This window comes from Nerophis ophidion, linkage group LG07, assembly GCF_033978795.1.
Source record: "Nerophis ophidion isolate RoL-2023_Sa linkage group LG07, RoL_Noph_v1.0, whole genome shotgun sequence".
Classification (NCBI taxonomy): domain Eukaryota; kingdom Metazoa; phylum Chordata; class Actinopteri; order Syngnathiformes; family Syngnathidae; genus Nerophis; species Nerophis ophidion.
Genome location: NC_084617.1, coordinates 24,897,663 through 24,916,989, shown reverse-complemented (window position 1 = coordinate 24,916,989; position 19,327 = coordinate 24,897,663). Strand labels below are relative to the sequence as shown.

The 19,327-nt window shown below is 43.7% G+C and overlaps 2 protein-coding genes across 2 annotated transcripts; one reads left to right on the top strand and one right to left on the bottom strand.

Moving 5' to 3' along the window:
* Positions 1–185: 185 nt before the first annotated feature.
* LOC133556104 (protein NATD1-like) lies at positions 186–5,372 on the top strand. The gene is made up of 3 exons (XM_061905725.1): positions 186–398; positions 1,743–1,861; positions 1,927–5,372. Exons 1-3 carry the CDS (start codon positions 245–247, stop codon positions 2,041–2,043), a joined length of 390 nt encoding a protein of 129 aa, XP_061761709.1. The 5' UTR covers positions 186–244; the 3' UTR covers positions 2,044–5,372.
* Positions 5,373–7,093: 1,721 nt separating this feature from the next.
* LOC133556105 (myosin-4-like) lies at positions 7,094–17,753 on the bottom strand. Its single transcript, XM_061905726.1, has 38 exons — positions 17,452–17,753; positions 17,230–17,373; positions 16,973–17,129; positions 16,870–16,897; positions 16,692–16,800; positions 16,539–16,631; positions 16,403–16,466; positions 16,227–16,325; positions 16,065–16,168; positions 15,845–15,983; positions 15,348–15,466; positions 15,030–15,179; positions 14,730–14,900; positions 14,348–14,654; positions 13,337–13,413; positions 13,100–13,187; positions 12,880–12,997; positions 12,687–12,810; positions 12,473–12,609; positions 12,148–12,403; positions 11,785–12,027; positions 11,546–11,722; positions 11,326–11,471; positions 11,060–11,150; positions 10,583–10,972; positions 10,372–10,498; positions 10,175–10,293; positions 9,908–10,104; positions 9,655–9,838; positions 9,398–9,563; positions 8,881–9,005; positions 8,512–8,820; positions 8,242–8,445; positions 7,898–8,023; positions 7,656–7,826; positions 7,479–7,583; positions 7,319–7,414; positions 7,094–7,231 (listed from the first exon to the last, which is right to left on the bottom strand). Exons 1-38 carry the CDS (start codon positions 17,653–17,655, stop codon positions 7,094–7,096), a joined length of 5,802 nt encoding a protein of 1,933 aa, XP_061761710.1. The 5' UTR covers positions 17,656–17,753.
* Between the last annotated feature and the right edge of the window lie 1,574 nt (positions 17,754–19,327).

Sequence of the window (19,327 nt, the reverse complement as noted above, 5' to 3'; positions counted from 1 at the left end):
GCAGTAAATTTACTCCATAAAATAATGACATGTATTGTAATGTAATGTTATATAATATAATGTAATGTAATGTAATGTGATGCAATGCAATGTCCATCCATCCATCCATCCATTTATTACCGCCGGTCTGTAATGTATATCTTTATGTAACGTTGAAGCTTTCAGGCAGTTGGCGTCCTCTTGTGGCCATTCTTCAGAAGTACACGTCTTTGCCTGCCGGTGTGTGTTGTCAGGCATAAATTAAATGGCTCTTCAAATATTGTCCAGATTCTCAAAAATAATACCCGTCGGGTCGAGGTTTCATCCTACGACATTCCGACTTCAAACCAGCGGCGGGTTTAAGGTGGAACACGACCGACTGAACTGGCGCTTCACCGTGTCTCCGAGCAGCGGCACAGGTAAACACTGTTACCGTGTTCGGCGCTCCTTTGTGCGGCTAGCTCATCAACGCGAGCCCGATGTCGAGCTGCGGCCTATTACACTGCCCTAACTCATTTCACTAAACATCGATTTGATTTAGATTTGATACTTTGAGTTATCAAAAAATTCTAATATTTTTATATGCAGTAAAATGCTATGAACAACTATTTTAGATGTCAACATAAAATTTTCTAAAGTTTTCTACGTTTTAAAAACCTTTTTTTTTGTAGTTTTTCTGATAGTTTAAAGAAGACTTGACCGTCTTTGTGTTAAGGTGACACAGATTAGTAGTTTGGTAATAGTTGTTATATTTGATCAGATCAGGGTTGTACGGTACACCCGTATTAGTATAGTACCGCGATACTAATGAACCATATTCGGTACTATAGCGCCTCTAAAAAGTACCAGTCCGCCATCTTTGTCATGTCGTGTCATTGCTAATTTTACGAGCAGACGAGCATGTCCGGCAGCGCACAATCGCTGAGTACATACAAACAGACGAGGTGTGTAGACAGAAAAGGGAGAACGGACCCATTTTGGCTTAAAAACTAACTATAAAGGAAAAGCTACAACACTGAAACGCCCACCGGAAGAGGTGCTTTAAGACATGGCTAGCTAGGGGCTAAAGTCCATCCGCAGTCTGCCGTGTTTTCGCCACTTCTAAATCACTAACACAGGAAATATGTCCCTGGACATTTGAGGACTTTGAATATCACCAATGTATGATCCTGTAACTACTTGGTATCAGATTGAGACCCAAATTTGTGGTATCATCCAAAACTAATGTAAAGTATTAAATAAGAGAAGAATGATTATTAAATTTTAACAGAAGTGTAGACAGAACATGTTAAAAGAGAAAATAGGCAGATATTAACAGCAAATGAACAAGTAGATTAGTAATTAATTTTCTACCACTTGTCCTTAATAATTTGGACGAAATAACAGAATGATAAATGACACAATATGTTACTGCATACATCAGCAGCTAAATTAGGAGCCTTTGTGTGCTTATTTACTAATAAAAGACAAGTTGTCTTGTATGTTCACTATTTTTTGAAGGACAAACTTTCAGTAACAAACATATGTTTAATGTACCGTAAGATATTTTGTTAAAATAAAGCCAAAGAGGCCATTATTTGTGGTCCCCTTTGTTTATAAAAGTACCGAAAAGTATCTAAATAATTTTGGTACTGGTACCGTTACTAAAATATTGGACAACACTAGATCAGATGCAATCTTATCAATACCTGGGCAGGTAAACAGAAAGAAATTAAGGAATTTAATGATTATTTCTTGTATTTATGCTTCAAATTGTCCTTTAGGAGCAAATGAGACTGCAACGCTTCTCTACAGATTCACAGAAGCCAAGAAGGTGGAACTCATATCCACCTTTGTCCCCGAGTCTTACAGGGGGCAAGGTGTGGCCGCTCTGCTCTCAAAGGTCAGCCTGCCGGCTCAGGTAGACTCCTGTAGGCCAAAGTAGGCTCATGCTCTTCCCCTTTTCAGGCTGCCATTGACTTCCTGCTTGAGGAGAAGCTGAAAGCTCGAGTGTCCTGCTGGTACATCAAGAAATACATTGAAGAACATCCCCGTCAGGACTATAAAGATGTTATCATCAGCTGAGACCATTATCAGGTTTATCCTGGCTGAAAACTCACATGCACAAACACAACATAGACCATATACTGAATAGTGACTCATGCATTTAATTTGCACAATGGAAATGGACATTCAGTATTTTTGTAGACAGGTAAAAGAGCAACACGCTGACGAGACACATTCTCGCTAACCTTGTTAGCTGCTGCCAGAAAACACGAGTTAGTGACATTGTAAGAAGACAAAATATTTAAGTGTTGCTTTCAAGGGCGCAGCGTCACCTTATTTAGAAAGTGGTCGCTAGAAAATATTGCTAGAATTTAAAAATATTAATAGAAAGGTAGTTTTGAGCTGATACTTAACCTGCCTTTGGTATCGGTACGATTGATATTTGATCAGAAGGTCGGATGTGTCAGGCTTTCCCCTGACAGTTTGTCTATGTTTTAGTTTTTTCCTCTGCATTTGTCTGTTTCCTCTGTGTTTAGTATCTCCTGTCTTTAGTTCCTGTCTAGTGCTCTTATTTTGTCAGCTTCCTGTCTTGTTCCCTGAGTGCTGTGTTCCTCCTCAGCTGCGGCTGATTGGGACCTGGCCACACCTGTTGCCAATCAGCCTGCTCCTATTTGTACCTGCTTTGTCTTGTGTCAGTTGCTGGATCATTGTATTGTCGTTGGCACATATCACTCTTGTCGTGCTGCCTGTCGTGTCGTTTTGTTACAGCTACTACCTCCATCCATCCATTTTCTACCGCTTATTCCCTTTTGGGGTCGCGGGGGGCGCTGGCGCCTATCTCAGCTACTATCGGGCGGAAGGCGGGGTACACCCTGGATAAGTCGCCACCTCATCGCAGGGCCAACACAGATAGACAGACAACATTCACACTCACATTCACACTACCTGTCATGCTACATTTTGTCCTGGTCGTCGTAGCGGTAATCTGTTTCTGTTAGCATTAGTTATTTCCAGTTTTTCTGTTTGCTATCCACTAGCTTCCATGCTAAAGTTCCTTTTTGTTTTCTAGCTTCCAGTGCTAGTTCCCTTAGTTTGTTATTCCGCCCACGTGCGTGCTTTTTGTTTGTTCTTGTTTAGTTTTAATTAAATCAGGTTTTCATATTCTATGCCTGCCTCCGTCTTTGCATCTTGTGGTTCATCACCAATTAACTGTGACAGGACGGAACTTATTGTCGTTGGACAAGAACAACAACATTGAATTTTTAGCAGAAACCCGTTCGAGAGCAGTCACAACTTGTACAGGGTAACTGAACAGGATTAGGGGGTCCGGTAAAAAGTGGGAAAAATGTAGGCAGGTGGGGATGATGAGTAAAAAAAAAAAGTTGATCTCAGACTGAGTTTCTATGGGGGGAGCGTCGTCCATGCTTCGATGGCCTATGCTCATATACACATGTTGACACGGAAACACGAAGACTTGCAACAGGAGGCGAGCAAAGCTGCGAGCCGCATGGAGTGCTGCTCCGTTTTCCAGGGATACCAAATGGGGTGAAACGTCAAAGGCGTAGGATGGGGGTTTGGTGTGGGAGACAGAGGTGTTTGTTGCGTCTTCACTGCACTGTCCTCTGGGAGTCTCGAAGTCACAACCTCGCCACGTCGCTTGCAGCCAAGGGAAGCAATCCAGATTAGAACGTTTGTGTTTGAGCAAGCGAAAACAAATTCACACTTTTTACTCTAAATGTCTATGTGGGGTCCTCAAATGTATCATACTTCGCAATGCAGAGCAGATGGTGTCTCCAAGATGTCGTCAAGTTTGCACATTAGTCCAAAATCTCATATGTCATAAAGCCAGGAAGTGTAATATTTGGATCTATCCACCCACAAGTGACATCTGGTTGGCCAAAAGTTGTAGCATAAATAGAGTGGGTAAAAACATCTCAAATGAGGGTATTTGGAGCAGTGTGTGTGTGTGTTTTCCGGGTGGATGGAGGCACCGCATGGTCACATGGGCATGAGGAAGTATTTTAAGGACATATGTTCCCGTGATAGTTGCGGAAACAGGAGGCATGTTTGAGATGCAATCATTTTTGTTTACCGCTTAACTATGTGCCATAGCGCTTTATTATATGTTTTGTTTTACACCATACCACTCGACTTTACGCCACAAAAATTCAATATTCCATTGCATCTTGTTACAGACAGGGAATACAAAGGAACCTCGATTTACAAATGCCTTGATTTGCAACTTTTCGGTTTATGAGCGTTTACATCACGCAAAATATGCCTGTGTGAGAACCATGTCTCAGGAACACTTCATTCCTTCATTCATTTTGCATGCCGCTTGAAGGCATCAAGGGCTGCCATTTTGATGACATCACTTCCTGTACCAGTGGTCATGACCATTGAGTGGCCTAGTGGTTAGAGTGTCCGCCCTGAGATCGGTAGGTTGTGAGTTCAAACTCCAGCCGAGTCATACCAAAGACTATAAAAATGTGACCCATTGCCTCCCTGCTTGACACTCAGCATCAAGGTTTGGAATTGGGGGTTAAATCACCAAAATGACTCCCAAGCGCGGCCACCGCTGCTGTCCACTGCTCCCCTCACCTACCAGGGGGTGAACAAGGGGACGGGTCAAATGCAGAGAACACATTTCACCACACTTAGTGTGTGTGTGACAATAATTGGTACTTTAACTTTTAACTGTTTGCATCCTGTACACACCGGCGCTGCCTTTTAGAAGAATTTCAACAGCTAGCGGCACTTCTGACATGTTTATTTTTATAATTGTCGTACCTTGTGCAGGTCAGCGCTTTGTCAGCCTGTCTTAGAAATCACTTTGTGTGATCGTAAACTGCTTTAAATGTGTCCAGATTTCACAATCTCGTATTTGTACAGGTTGCTAGACAACTGCTCTGAGCGAGCGCTTTAGTTAGCCTCCAGCTTGCCACCCCTTCAGTTCGAGGGTTTTATCAGTGAAGGGGCCTTTGTTCTACATCAAGTCTTTAATTGTTAGGAAACTAAAAAGAATGCCACAGCGGACCTTTATTACATGAAGTATCGCCAACACTGCTCGTTTGTGCTAGCGGTGACCATGTGTATGCGTGTTGACATTTAAGCCTGATGTAATGTTGTGTTGTTTGGATAAAAAAAGAGATTGTTCAGCCATTACTTCCATTACCTTATTGATATGTTGGTTTGTATATATATATATATATATATATATATATATATATATATATATATATACATTTGGTCTTTAAATAAATGCGGTTAAATCAATGGTGTTAAATCAATATTGGCTCAATGATGTTAGTTATGTCACTATGCTGTGTGTTTAGTTTCACATTTACTGTATGTGCAGTCAGTATTGTCATTTTACTGTAATTCAAAGAAATAAATATTCAACTGTGTCCTTTTGTCTTGCATTAGTGATAGCATTTATGAAAACAAACATATTATACATTTCAACATTGAACAGCTAACCATGGAGGCAATGGCAGTCGCTGTATTCTGCCTATAAAGCGCTGTAAAAACATTCAGAAAACTCCTAGTTTTTACATACACGCTGTAAGCATATATGTAATGTAGTAACATTCATAATAACATGTGATATTTACATATTTTCTTCATTTTAAGCTGACAGCGGTGTATTTCAGAGACAAATCACTACGTTCACTTTTCTCTTCAACATCAACAACAATACTAATCATGACAGACTTCATGGAAGACTACAAAAACTACTTCGGTATAAATGATGATCCACTAACATATATTTTTGAACCTGAATATAAAGAGGATGAGCTACAAGTTTTAGAAGCTGTGTGCCAAACAGTTGCAGCTTTAGTGAAACTAAATACACAGAGGACATAAGTCAAGTGTCGAGAGGGGGGGGGTCGCAGCTTGCTGCGGGGTCGTTCTCCTAGGAAGGCAGACGGACTACTCGGAACATGAAGTTTAGGTAAAAACATGATTTAATTTTACCTAAAAATATATCTCAGCTGTCTTACACTAATATAATAATAATAGTGGGGCGGCATAGCTCGGTTGGTAGAGTGGCCGTGCCAGCAACTTGAGGGTTGCAGGTTCGATTCTCGCTTCCGCCATCCAAGTCACTGCCGTTGTGTCCTTGGGCAAGACACTTTACCCACCTGCTCCCAGTGCCACTCACACTGGTTTAAATGTAACTTAGATATTGGGTGTCACTATGTAAAGCGCTTTGACTCACTAGAGAAAAGCGCTATATAAATATAATTCACTTCACTTCACTAAATTGCTTTGACTTGAAATACTGGGAACACTTACCCAATGATGCGGTGGTTCTCAAACTTTCCCCCTACCCCCAAGTACCACCTCAGAAAAAACTTGGCTCTCCAAGTACCACCATAATGATCATCATTGAAATACAGTGGCATAGTAGGCCTAAGTATTCATTAAAAACAAGACAGATATTTTTCACAACAAATATATTTGTTATTTTTGGCAACTGTAACATCACACACAATCTGAACAGTGACACTGTGTTTGACTTTAGAGAATCACTGATGTATCAATGAATGTAAGGATTTTCGCATTTATTGCAAGGGTCAGAACTTTAGGTGCCATTTTTAAGTTTTGAAGGTTTAAAGTTTTATTCGTCACATGCAGAGTACACCACAGTGAAATGCTTTTTCCATGCTCTTCAGATATTGCGTACAGTGGGATCAAAACACTATTTGCAGAATCTCATACATGTATTAATACATTGCATTTATATCTTCGTAAGAATCACAATGGATGAAGGGTAATTGTGGACTATTGAAATATATGATATTCTAGGGTATTAAAAACAACAATGTGCATGGAACCCCAACTAAAACCAATGTCACAAAACCATAACAAGATCCAAACTGTGAATTTTGTGAACTGTTCCAACCCTAATCCTGACAATTCACCAAAAGCCAACAACCCATAATTGTTTGTGAGTGTGTCGGTTTTTGGAGCACTTGGCAGACTACTATGGTTCTCAGCCGATGTTGTCCTCACGAAAGGCCGCCAGGGACGACTACTCCTTGCTGTCTTTGTTGTGCTAAAAGACAAATGTTAGCTCGCGTGATGTTTCAATTCATAGAAGATTAACTAAACGCCGCAACCGTCAGACCTTGGCCATGTCGCGATTCTTGACTTTCATCTTGTTGACCTGAGACTCGGCAATGTCTGCTCGTTCCTCTGCCTCTTCCAGCTCATGTTGCACCTTCCTCAGTTTGGTCAGGTGCACGTTGGCCTGTTCTTCCTGTGTGACATCAAGCGACTTGTCAACCTTACGGCCGTAGCTTTGATGAGTCGCTTGAAGGTTTGATCGCCAAAGTGTCACACTTACAGCTTCTTCAGCTTGCCGTTTGTACACTTTCACCTTCAACTGGAGTTTGTCCACCAGCTCCTGCAGCCTCATGGCCGTCTTTTTGTCCTCGTCTGACTACGTGGGGGAACAACGGTGTCTGTGAGTTTGTAGAAAAGAAGCCAATGGCGTGAGTTGTTACCTGATAAGTCAGTTCCTTAATCTTGCGCTCGAGCTTGCGTGACCCTTTGACGGCATCAGAACCATGTCTTTGCTCCGTCTCCAGCTCATTTTCCAGCTCCCGCACCTGCAAACCAGAAGATATAATCATGCCGACATTTCGCTCGTCCTCTTTTCAGCAAGTCAGCGTATATTTCACCCTCGCTTCTAGTTTTTGGAGCTGCTTCTTGCCGCCCTTCATTGCGAGGCTCTCTGCCTCATCCAGACGCTGCTGTAGGTCTTTGACGGTGGTCTCCAGGTTCTTCTTCATCCTCTCCAGGTGAGCGCTGGTGTCCTGCTCCTTCTTCAGTTCCTCACACATCATGGCGGCCTGCGAGTAGCAGCCATGATTGTTACATCGCTGCCTTCGCAGGGAAGGTTTAGGTTGGAGAAGGAACGTACGTCAGTGATCGCCTTCTTGGCTTTCTCCTCTGCGTTCCGGGCTGTTTGGACACTGTCTTCCATTTCTCCTTGAATCTGAGACAAGTCTGCCTCCAACTTCTTGCGACTGTTGAGCAAACTGGTATTCTAATATAATTGAAAGTAAAAATAGATAGCATTTCAATCATTGTCAGTATTACTTGACATTTGTCATTATTCATTATTATTTGTCATCGTATTCTTGGTCTTCATTATCTATAGTTGCGTAGGGTTGTGTTCTTCAAGGTGAACATCTGATTGTGCTGAGAGAGCGACTATGGATGTTTTGGGGTATCTACAACCCAAGTGTTTTTGGATGTTCAAACCTGCGAGTGGAGAAGCTGAACCCTCTCGCAGGCGTCCAGCAGCTCCTGCTCGGCCAGTTTGCGACTCCTCTCTGTTTGTTCAAGAGCGGCTCTGACTTCCTCCATTTCCGCCAGTAGTAGGTTGCTCCTGCGCTCCGCTATGGCGACCTGCTCCTTCATGTCGTCGTTGCTTCTCAGCACGTCGGCGAGATGGATCCGGACCTCCTGAGCAGCGATACAAAGAGCTTGGTAAGAGCGTCGTGTTTGCACATTCTGGCAGACTTTGCTCACCTTAAGTTGAACTTGAACATTCCTGAGCTGTTTCTGGGCCTCGCCCGCCTGTCTGTTGGCATGGCTTAGCTGCATCTCCATTTCGTTCAGGTCTCCCTCCATCTTCTTCTTGACTCTCAGCGCATCATTCCTGCTCCTCACCTCGGCATCCAGGTTGCTTTGGATGGTGTCAACGACCCGCTGGCTGTTTCTCTTAATTTGCTCGAACTCTTCATCCTTCTCAGCTATCTTCTTATCCACTTCACTCTTCACCTGGTTGAGCTCCAGCTGGACTCGCAGGATCTTGGACTCCTCATGTTCAAGAGAGGCCTGCATAGAGACACTGGTGGTCACAAGGAGAAGAGATAGACAACGTCTATCTCTGCTCACCTCAGCTTCCTCAAGAGATGTCTGGGCCTCCAGCTTTTCCTGTTCAGCCAGCTTCTTAGATTTCTCCAACTCATGGATGTTTTTTCCCATTTCTCCTAGCTGCTCACTGAGATCCACAATCTCCTCTGGAATATAAACGCCAGGGTTAGTTCTTACTGTATGTCCCAGTACAGGGATTCTCAAACTGTGGTACGTGTACCAAGAGTGGTATGCAGGCTACATCTAGTGGTACGCCAAATAATCACTTCATTAAAGTACAGTTGTTTATTTTCCTATATTTAAACACAGTGTTACTGTGTGATGTTACAGTGGCCAAAAATATGAAATATACTTGTTAAATAATACCTCAGCCTTGTTTTTAATGAATACTTAGGCCTACTATGTACTACTGTATTTTAATGTTGGTCCTTATGGTGGTACTTGAAAAGCCAAGTGTTTTCTGAGGTGGTACTTGGTAAAATGTTTGAAAACCACTGTCCTTGTATTAAAACTAGATTCGACTTAGTGCAGGCCGTACGGTGTAAGTTCTTATTTTCCCGCTTGAGCGTCTCCAGTTGTTCCAGACATTCTTCGAAGGTATTCTTCATCTTGAAGTTCTCAGTGCCCAAAGACCTCCCTTCTTTAAGAGCTGACTCCAGCTCTACCTGACCCTCTTCATACTTCTGCTTCCACTCAGCTATAACCTGCAGAAAGATGAGTTAAATACATTTTAGGTCTAGTACCTACTGTTGTCAATGATGTTACTCTTGTAGCAAGAGTTGTAAACACGGAGACCTTATCAAAATTTCTCTGCCTCTTGTCCAAAGTGGCGGAAACGGCGTTGGATTTCTCGACCTCCATCATTAAGTCCTCCACCTCTCCCTGCAGCCTCTGCTTTGTCTTCTCTAGAGACGAGCACTTGGAGTTGACTGCTTCCACAGCTTCTTCTGCTTCCTGCAAACGCAGAGCCAGCTTTTTTCTGCAGAAAAAAAACATGTCTTGTCAAATGCCACAAGGCTCCGTCCCCTGTTGAAGCAGCACTTCTTACTTGGCTTCCTCAAGCTCCTCGTTACGCTGGATGGCATCCGTCTCGTATTTAGTTCTCCACTGGGCCACGTCGCTGTTGGCCTTGGAAAGGCAGCGATGGAGCTCGGCTTTGGCCTCCTGCTCCTCCTCATACTGTTCTCTCAGAAGCTCACAGTCATGTTGGCTGGATTGCAAGGCGTGGGCCAGCGCACTTTTTGCCTTCAGACAAACGGCAGGCATGGCATCTTGTGTTGCTTCTGTCTCACATGACTTTTAGGTCCATGCTCACCTTGATCTCCTCCTCGTGAAACCTTTTAAGCTCCTCGATCTGCTGTAGGAAGCCTTGTTTTCCCCTAGTGAGCTGAGAGAGGAGAGTGTCTTTCTCCTCCAGTTGGCGAGATATTTCAACTGTTGCACACGTGGAAACAAACAATGACAACCATGAAGGACGTACAGGTGATGCCGACAGGTTCAGGTTTTGTTTACCATTTTCGGTCTGCAGCCGAGTGTTTTGACTAGAAAGGTCGTTTATTAATCTCTGCTGCTCGTCCTCTTTGGCTTTAACCTCACTCAGTTGATCTTCTAGAGAGCGGCACATCTTCTCTGAATGAATCTTAATTAGAGGAAGACAATTTCCTGTCAGCATTACCAATGTGTCGCGCTGTCGTGATAAAACATGCAAGTTACCCCGCCTCACTTTGGCTTTTGCAACACATTCCAAATTGCTGGACAGGTCGTCAATCTCCAGCCTCAGCTCACTCTTCTCCTTGTCTAGTTTCTGCCGGACCCTCTGGACGTTGTCCAGCTGCTCCCCCAGCTCTGCCACACTGTCGGCGTGCTTCTTGCGCAGGGCGGCCGACGTGGACTCGTACTGCAGTGAACGCTCCTCCAGCTCTCTGCGCAGTTTGAGGAACTCGGCCTCCTGCTTCTTGGTCAACTCAACCTGAGCTGCAGTAGAAGCTCCCGCCTCCTCCAGCCTCTCTGTGATGTCTTCCAGCTCTCGAGACAAATCCGACCTCTGCTTCTCTACTTTGGCTCGAGCGGCACGCTCAGCCTCCATTTCCTCCTCTAGTTCTTCAGTTCGGGCCTGCGAATGACAAATTATGTCAACAAACTAAGCCTCATAAAGGAATTTTGTTTTCGCCTCGAGTCAGGCAGGACCAAAATCTCTCACTTGGATCTCTTTGCTTTTCTTCTGGAGCTGTGAACTGAGAGCTTGTTCATCCTCAACTTTGGTCTGCAGCTGCGAGGCCTCAAAGTCTTTCCTGGAGAAGAATTTTAGCTGAATCAGAAGCTACCAAGGCTGACAGGATCAACAGAAATCAAGTCAATGCCAATGAGATATAAATGAAAAAGTCAGCTCTTAACAAAACTTTCCCTAAGAAAAAAATATCAACACAGGAAGATTTCTAAGAGGCTTTTTTTAGGAGGGGGGTATACTTTTTAAGCTTCTCGTCCAGCTGTTGCTTCTCATTTTCCAGATCCATGATGGACTCAAGGGAAAGTTTCAGATCACCTTCCAACTTTCTCTTAGCTCTCTCCTGCTCCATCCGGATCTTCTTTTCGTGCTCTAGCGAACCCTCCAGCTACAAGAATAGTGGAACTTTTGACAGCAGCACACCAAAGTTGTTATTGCCTTAGTAACTAGGCAGCGGCTTACCTCGTCAACCTGCTGCTCTAGTTTAGCTTTGGCTTTGCTGAGGATGTTGACTTTCTCCTCCTCGGACTGCAAGTCATCCAAGGTCTGCTGATGGGCTTCCTGTAGAGCCTTTTTCTCTTTGGACAGTTTGCTGAGGCTGTCATCCTGACTCATGATCTCGTCCGTCAGGTTTTTCACCTTCAGTCAGAAGTTAGTGAGAAGTGATACATCTTGTTAGGCGTACAAAATGGTCCACTCACCTTATTTTCCAGGGCGTGCTTCTCCTTTTCAACTTTGGCCAAGGTCAGTTCTAGGTCATCAATGTCCCTCTTTAGCTCAGAGGACTCATCTTCCAGCTTTCGCTTCTTGGCCGTCAGCTCGGCATTCAACTCCTCTTCATCCTCTAGTCTCTCCATTACTTCGTTTAACTTGGCTTCTAGTTGGATCTTGCTCTTGATTAGTCCCTCACATCGCTCCTCAGCATCCAGCAGGTTGTCTGCCTCCTGACAAAGGATACAAGATGAGGAGCTTGATAGCTACAGCGGTTGTTATATTACAAGGGACATGGTAGGTTGGTTGGTTGGTTGCTCATTGGACCTGACTGTGAATAATCTGAAACTTACCGCCTGGACTTGGAGGAGAAGGTCGTTCCTTTCCTGTACAACGGAGACCATTTTCTCCTCCATTTCTCTCCGCCGGTTTTCTGACTTGGCCAAATCTTCTTTGAGCTTTGTGTAGTCCACCTTCATTTGGACCATTTCCTTCTCAGCCTCAGCGCTCTTCAGCAGAGGTTTAAGCTTAAAGTACAGCTTCATCCACGGCCAGTGTTTGACGTTCATAAAGGAACGGAAGTTGTACTGGATGGTGTAGATGGCTTCCCTAAGAAGAGAACAGCACATGCTAGATTTACAGCACTAGCGAGTGTGATTCTACAGCAAACAAAGTTACTTCCTGGCCATCATCTTCTGGTATTCCAGCCGGATCAGGTACCCTCGACACAGCGCCTGAGTGGACATCACAACCTGAGCCAAGCGCTCATCTCTCATTTCCTCCAGAGCACCCAGCAGGCCGGCTTTAAAAAACACCTAAAAGAAACAATGAGGTGAATAAAGTTGACTTGTTGAGCATTGCCATCTTTTCATCACGCTCAATCAATCAGAACCTTAGTGTGTCCAAACTTGTACTGTGTGTGGTCCACATCGATGGAGCCCAGAAGTTTTTCTGCAGCCTTCTTGTTGTCCATGAACTGTCCTTCTGGAACTGCGCTCGCATTTAAAATCCTGTATCTGGAAAAGCAACAGTAGTCCTTAAAGAAACTTTTTCAAGGGAGATGTTAATGTGAACTTTCTGCTTACCTCTGCTTGAAGTCTCCATACAGAATCCTGCTGGGAAATCCTTTCCTGCAGATGCGAATGCCTTCAAGCACACCGTTGCAGCGCAGCTGGTGGATGACCAGGTGGTTTTCCATAATGCCTGTGGAGCACATTCATTCATGATATCAAGTAACGCATTTCTCAACAACAAATATCATGCATCATGACTTTGCCGCATTTTGGTGAAGGTGAGGACATGTACCCGGAGTTTTTGTCTCATTTGGAATGAGGCATCTGACAAAGTGTGGATGAGTGGTCCTCAGGTTGGTCATGAGCTTCCCGAGGTTTTCCTGCAAGGAATAATAACACAAGAGGTTCTTCCCAAATACTTTGGCAAAGCATTTGACATGTCGTTTGGTTTTAACATCTTGATTATGTTATGTTTACTAATGTTTGTGATGATTATTAACGTTTGACTTCAGTGTTAAAATATTCTTACCCTGAACAGTGCTGACACTGTTTGAAAAGATGCTCCCTTCTTCTTCGACCCTTTCTTGGCTCCTCCAGCAGGGGCATCTGCATGTATGAAGTGTGTTTAAAACATAGTAATTTCCAGACTATAAGCTGCTACTTTTTTACTACTCTTTGAACCTTGCAGCCAATAAAACGGTGTGGCTAATTTATGGATTTTTCTTCACTAATGGCCTTAATGTTTTGTGTTCAATAGATTTAATTATACCCAACACAGGAATGATGTGTTATTGTTTGTGCTATGGCGCCATCTTTTGGACAAGTTTGCTCACTGCAGGTGTTGCAGGTTGAAAATGTACTTCCTGTTTTAATGCCTGAACCAAATGTTTTGCTCGAAAGGATTCTTCATTCAACACTCCAAGGAACGTTTGTAAATTTTACAATATAACTAAGACAATTCATACGTATTAAACTGTCCCATGTGTGACGTCAGTACGACTGTTTTCATGCTTATTTGTACATCCTATCGTAATGTGATGAAGCTACAGTCCTCCTTAGGATTAGCTAGTATGCTAACACATTTACGAGTGTCTGTGCAAGTATTAGTAACTTACAATGGTATTCTGTTTGTATTGCTTCAATTGAACAAATTCTTCCGTAAATTCCCCAAAACTTCAGCGTGAAGTTATTGAGTATGTTAAGCTGATTACAGAGCTAGCTTCTGCAGCTAGTGGGTCCATGACGATGACTTCTCTTGTGTTTGATCAGCTGTTTTACTGCGTGTTACAGACACTGTTTGGAAACAATGACAGTATGTATGCAAACATTTACAAAATATTTATGTTTAAATAACTAATATCACAAGGTACATATATGCGGCTTATAGTTTGGTGCGCATAATATATGGCACATGTTTTTTCTTCGATAAATTCTGGCTTGTATCCCGGTGCGCTCTATAGTCTGGAAAATGCGGTATTTTTCTCATATCTTTCATGTTTGAACAGTTTGTGAACGTGCAGAAAATATCATGAAAACTTGCCGTCGGAGGTAGAGAAGCAGACGTAAATTATCGAGAGTATTTTGACTGACGACTTCTGGTACAGTTGCACTACAGAATCGTTTAAGGGGTCCTTGTTTTTCTCCAGCCAGCCGCAGATGTTGTAGTCCACGGTGCCGGCGTAGTGCATCAGGGAGAAGTGAGCCTCAGGCTTGCCCTTGACCACTTTGGGCTTCAAGAAGCAGCTGTTCTTGCCCAGATGTTGGTCATAAAGTTTGTTCTTGAAGGAGGTGTCAGTTGATTTTGGAAACATGCACTCTTCCTCCAGGATGGAAAAGATGCCCATTGGCTGGTGGACAAACACACTTGAGTGACCACACAGGTGTCACATTGACATCCCAGCAGAGCAAAGGGATCATCTCACCTTCTCAATGAGCTCGATGCAGGCTGCCAAGTCCATGCCAAAGTCAATGAACTCCCATTCAATGCCTTCCTTCTTATACTCTTCTTGCTCCAGCACAAACATGTGGTGGTTGAAGAACTGCTGCAGTTTCTCGTTGGTGAAGTTTATGCACAACTGCTCCATGCTGTTGTACTGTGGAGAAGCTACTACTCACTCAACTCAATAAGCTCAGGACGATAAGTGGTAGAACAGTAGAACACATAGAGTTTGGAAGATGACAAGTAGAGAACATCATATCTTCTCGGTGAGAGGATGACTTACGTCGAATATTTCAAAACCAGCAATGTCGAGAACGCCAATGAAGTGCTGCCTGGGCTGCTTGGTGTCCAGCTGCTGGTTAATGCGCTGCACCATCCACAAAAACATCTTTTCATACACGGATTTAGCCAGAGCTCCAATGGCGTTGTACACCTGAAAGGAGGAAAATATTTGTGTCAATTTGTGGGGTAAAAGTATCAATTAAAGCACAGTTCTAGTCAAATTTAAAAGGTGTCAAATTTCATAATTGTGCTGCAGTCAAGTGTTCGCATGTCACCCACAAGCGTGACATGTAAAATGTCAGACATTAGATGGTCGTACCTGTTGCACATTTTGTCCTTTGGTCACGTACTCGTTGCCCACCTTCACGCGGGGGTAGCAGAGGTTCTTCAGCAGGTCAGCAGAGTTAAGACCCATCAGATAAGCTGCTTTGTCAGCCTCTGTGGTTTTTAATCAACATTTGATTCAAGAACTCAAGGAACTTCATTGTTATGGCAAGGTACCAGATTTGCGCCCAGTTAGTACCACAAGAGCGATAGTACGTATTGCACATAACAATGTCAATAGAATAGGTTAAAAATAGCATAGGTTAATAGCAATAGATTCAAAATAGAATAGAACAGTGTGTGATGGAGTAGTGCAAACAGAATACAGAAACAATGACAGCAAATCAAACCAAATAAAAGCACAGTTGGTACAGATCTGCAGGTTCAACGTCTTTTATGTGCATCAGAAGTGTTTTTTAGCAAAACAAAATTAAATGCAACATCAATGTGATGTTGTCAAGATTCATGGGTTACTCCGATGGATGTCCTCACCCTCAGTGCCGTCTGGCTCCGCCTGCTCCTCTCGCTGTTTCTGCTTGAACTTCATGTTCCCATAATGCATTACGGCACCAGTCAGCTTGTAGACGGACATTTTTTCTTCCGAAGTGAAGCCCAAAATGTCGAAGGCCTCCTGCAGCACAAACAAGTCGACCTGTTTTTCAGTGGTCCGTCGCTCCTTTAAGAGTAGAAGACCCCTCGTGACGGCACTCACGTCAGTCGCCATTAGCTCCTCTGCGTCATCAATGCTTTTGACGCAGATCTCGCCCTGGCTGATGAAAGCGAAGTCATAAGGGTTGGTGCTGATGAGGAGCAGGTCTGGAGGTAAACAAGAATAAGTGTTTGTAACATGGAGATGATATTGTGGTCCTCTTACCGATGAGTTCTGGCTTCTTGTTGCAGGTTAGTTGATAGAAGATGTGATAGCTTCTCTCGGCTGCCAGCTGGAACGACACTCTGGACTTCTCCAGCAGATCTTTCATCATGGAAATGAAGAATTGTTTCGTCATGTGATTTATGTCATTTGGAATGGAACATCTTTTACAAACTTACATGTTTCGATATCTGCAGACGCCAGTTTGCCGGTGGCGCCAAAGTGAATGCGTATAAATTTACCCTGATTGAGAAAAACCTACTTTAGTGTCGGCTAGGAGCGACTTTTGACAACATACTGAGCTAAAAGACTCACGAAGCGAGAAGAATTGTCATTCCTCACGGTTTTGGCATTCCCAAAAGCTTCCAGCAGGGGGTTGGCCTGGATGATCTGGTCCTCCAGTGTTCCCTGTGGACAATGCGGTTAACCAATCAAATTGTCCGCCACCATACAACATCTACAACCAACCTTCATTTTACTATTGTTCTCTTTCTTCTTATCCGCGGACATGGCGATGGTAGCAAAGTACTGAATGACCCGCTTGGTGTTGACCGTCTTTCCTGCGCCAGACTCTCCACTGGAAATTATAAAGTCAACAGCTAACGTCGCCCCTCTGCCACTATAAATAATAACTTTGTCTGCTTACGTGATGAGGATGGACTGATTCACACGATCTACAGGAGAAGACAAAGAGCTTGTGTGAGTAAAACAACAAGGACAGGAAGTTTGTCGTTGTGGCGCCAACCTACCCGTCAGCATCAACTGGTAGGCGTTATCTGACAGCGCAAAGATGTGAGGAGGAACCTCCATCCTTTTCTTGCCTCGGTAGGCCTGGACCACCTCAGGGTTGTAGACCGGCAGCCATTTGTAGGGATTGACCGTTACGCAGAAGAGACCAGAGTACGTCTACGATCCAAATCAGCACTTACAGGTTAAACTTGTTTGTAAAAGTAGGATTTGAGGACAAACTGGCCTATTTAAGAGAAAAAGACTTATTTGGACCTACATAGATCATCCAGGCAGCATAGCGCTCCTTCAGGTTGAAGAGAACGGCGGGCTCGTGAAGGTGCGTCATCATGACCATGTCCTCGATTTTGTCAAACTTTGGCGGGTTCATGGGAAAAACTTGGTCCTCCTTCACAATCAACGTCTGTGGACAAAAATGACATCAGAAGACAACCCGATTAAGAAGTCAAATGAATAAAACACTTCTATTGTGTCCACACACTTTTTCGTCCTCCGTCTTGACTGTGACTTTGTCGTCCGCCTTGTCCTGCACGGTGGCCTTGACGTACAGCTCCTTGTCCTCACAGACAAAGCAAGCCGTTTTGCTGTCAAAGGGGAGGGACTGCGCCTCTATCCTCTCCCGCTCGGATTTGCGCAGGTACTGGGCGGCCGGCCCGAAGATCGCCATCTCGCCATCGGTGCTCATGGTCTCCTGCTGAGAGGTAAGAGACAAGCTGAGAAGAGCGTCTGAACCTGAACAACAGGAAGTCAGCGTGAAGATGAAGGTGAGATCACCAACATCACTTCTTTTATACCACACTGTCGTCCTTGATGCAAGGGACGTCCTGCCCTACAATCACATGTTGGCTTTAGGTTCCGGAACCTGCTGCTCCTCCTGGATGAGGACGGATCAGAGTTCTTGTTATATTTAGAACAAACATCACATTCTTTTCCTATTGTTTGACTGATATGATTGCAAAAAATTCATGATCATCTCAACAAGTCCTTCAGGAAGACTTCTGTAATAGTCCAAAATCCCAAGGTGACAAATTGTTACTGAACTACACGCTGCACTCGTGTGATCATTTCCTGTGATTAGGCAGGAACAGGGAGGTCTCACGCGAGTTGTTTTTTCATGGATCAGGCAAACAGCTGAGGAGCATTTGAAGATGTTCTTGTCAGGATTACTGACAGCAGCTGGCCAGTAAACAAAGGCCTCCAAAGCCTGGATTCAGGAGGCGGCGCTCCAAAGTCAACAGTGCATTGTAGAAGCTGGCGCCATGACACTCGATGCAGCGTTACCTTTGACCCCTCATCTTCTCACATATCAACGTCGTTATTTCAGCAGCATCACATGCTTCATTTGAAATCTATTGATATTAATTTGAGGTGTTGGATCGTTGGCTGTACTCTTTCTGTGCTTACCGCAGGTCAGTGTTCAAGGCTATTTGGGTCTTTTTTACCAGCTTCTTGTCTTCTGTGAAGGACGATCAGTGCGCTGGCGTTGATCAGACCACAACACAAGAGAATGTGTTGTCCTCAGGACAACTGCTGGCTGGCCGCACGAGCGTCTCCCGCGCTTCCTGTCACCACTCATCTTTCGAGCGTCATCTCGTCTTGACGCACATTACAATTCAGTAAATATTATATTTGCTTCTGTCAGCTTTGTTTTGGTTTGCGGACTCAAAAATAACAAAACCATTTTGATGTCTTGCATTCACTCTGATTAGTCCTTACAAGCCTTGCCCTATTCCACCTGTTAGCTGCACTGCGGATAAAACAGTAATGGATCGAAATAAGTGTGTGTTTGTTTGTCTGTGTGTGCATGTGTGTGTGTGTGTGTGTGTGTGTGTGTGTGTGTGTGTGTGTGTGGTTGACTATGGACCAGGGGTCTCCAACCATTTGCAGCAAAATAACTATTTAGGCCCGTTATTGCTACATATAGTTTCCTTTAACATATTGTCGAGTAACGTTCCTGTCAACAGCAGCTGAAAGATAAAATAGACGATAAAAAAACAAACAATAAATACATGCTTAGAAACGATAAAAAACACACCGCTTAAAAACTACATACTCTAAGACGGACTGAAATAATTGATTGTATTGTAGAAACAGTCAATGCATTTTGTACGTCCTGTAATTGTTTGTGTACCTAGGTTAGGAGTGTGTGGGACAGGAGATATGTTAGGAAGAGGACCGGGGGGTGGCAATGGCGTTATGGAGCCTTGGGGAAAACGTTGTTCGTAAGTCTGTCCGAGTTTTAATCAACCAGTATTTCTTTCTCTTTTACTTTGAATAAGTACTTGATTATAGTTCCTTGTCCACAAAAAGAGTATTGTGGGATTACATGGTTATCGCTCCACTGAATGTTGTTCATT

What these genes read in the sequence shown, in the direction of transcription:
- LOC133556104 (XM_061905725.1), top strand. Translation starts at nt 245, where the DNA reads ATGGCTCTTCAAATATTGTCCAGATTCTCAAAAATAATACCCGTCGGG. An exon ending in GTCTCCGAGCAGCGGCACAG is followed by an intron (nt 399 to 1,742) that starts GTAAACACTGTT and finishes ATTGTCCTTTAG; the next exon opens with GAGCAAATGAGACTGCAACG. An exon ending in TGGCCGCTCTGCTCTCAAAG is followed by an intron (nt 1,862 to 1,926) that starts GTCAGCCTGCCG and finishes TCCCCTTTTCAG; the next exon opens with GCTGCCATTGACTTCCTGCT.
- LOC133556105 (XM_061905726.1), bottom strand. Translation starts at nt 17,655, where the DNA reads ATGAGCACCGATGGCGAGATGGCGATCTTCGGGCCGGCCGCCCAGTAC. An exon ending in AGAACAATAGTAAAATGAAG is followed by an intron (nt 16,632 to 16,691) that starts GTTGGTTGTAGA and finishes CATTGTCCACAG; the next exon opens with GGAACACTGGAGGACCAGAT. An exon ending in CAAGAAGCCAGAACTCATCG is followed by an intron (nt 16,169 to 16,226) that starts GTAAGAGGACCA and finishes GTTTACCTCCAG; the next exon opens with ACCTGCTCCTCATCAGCACC.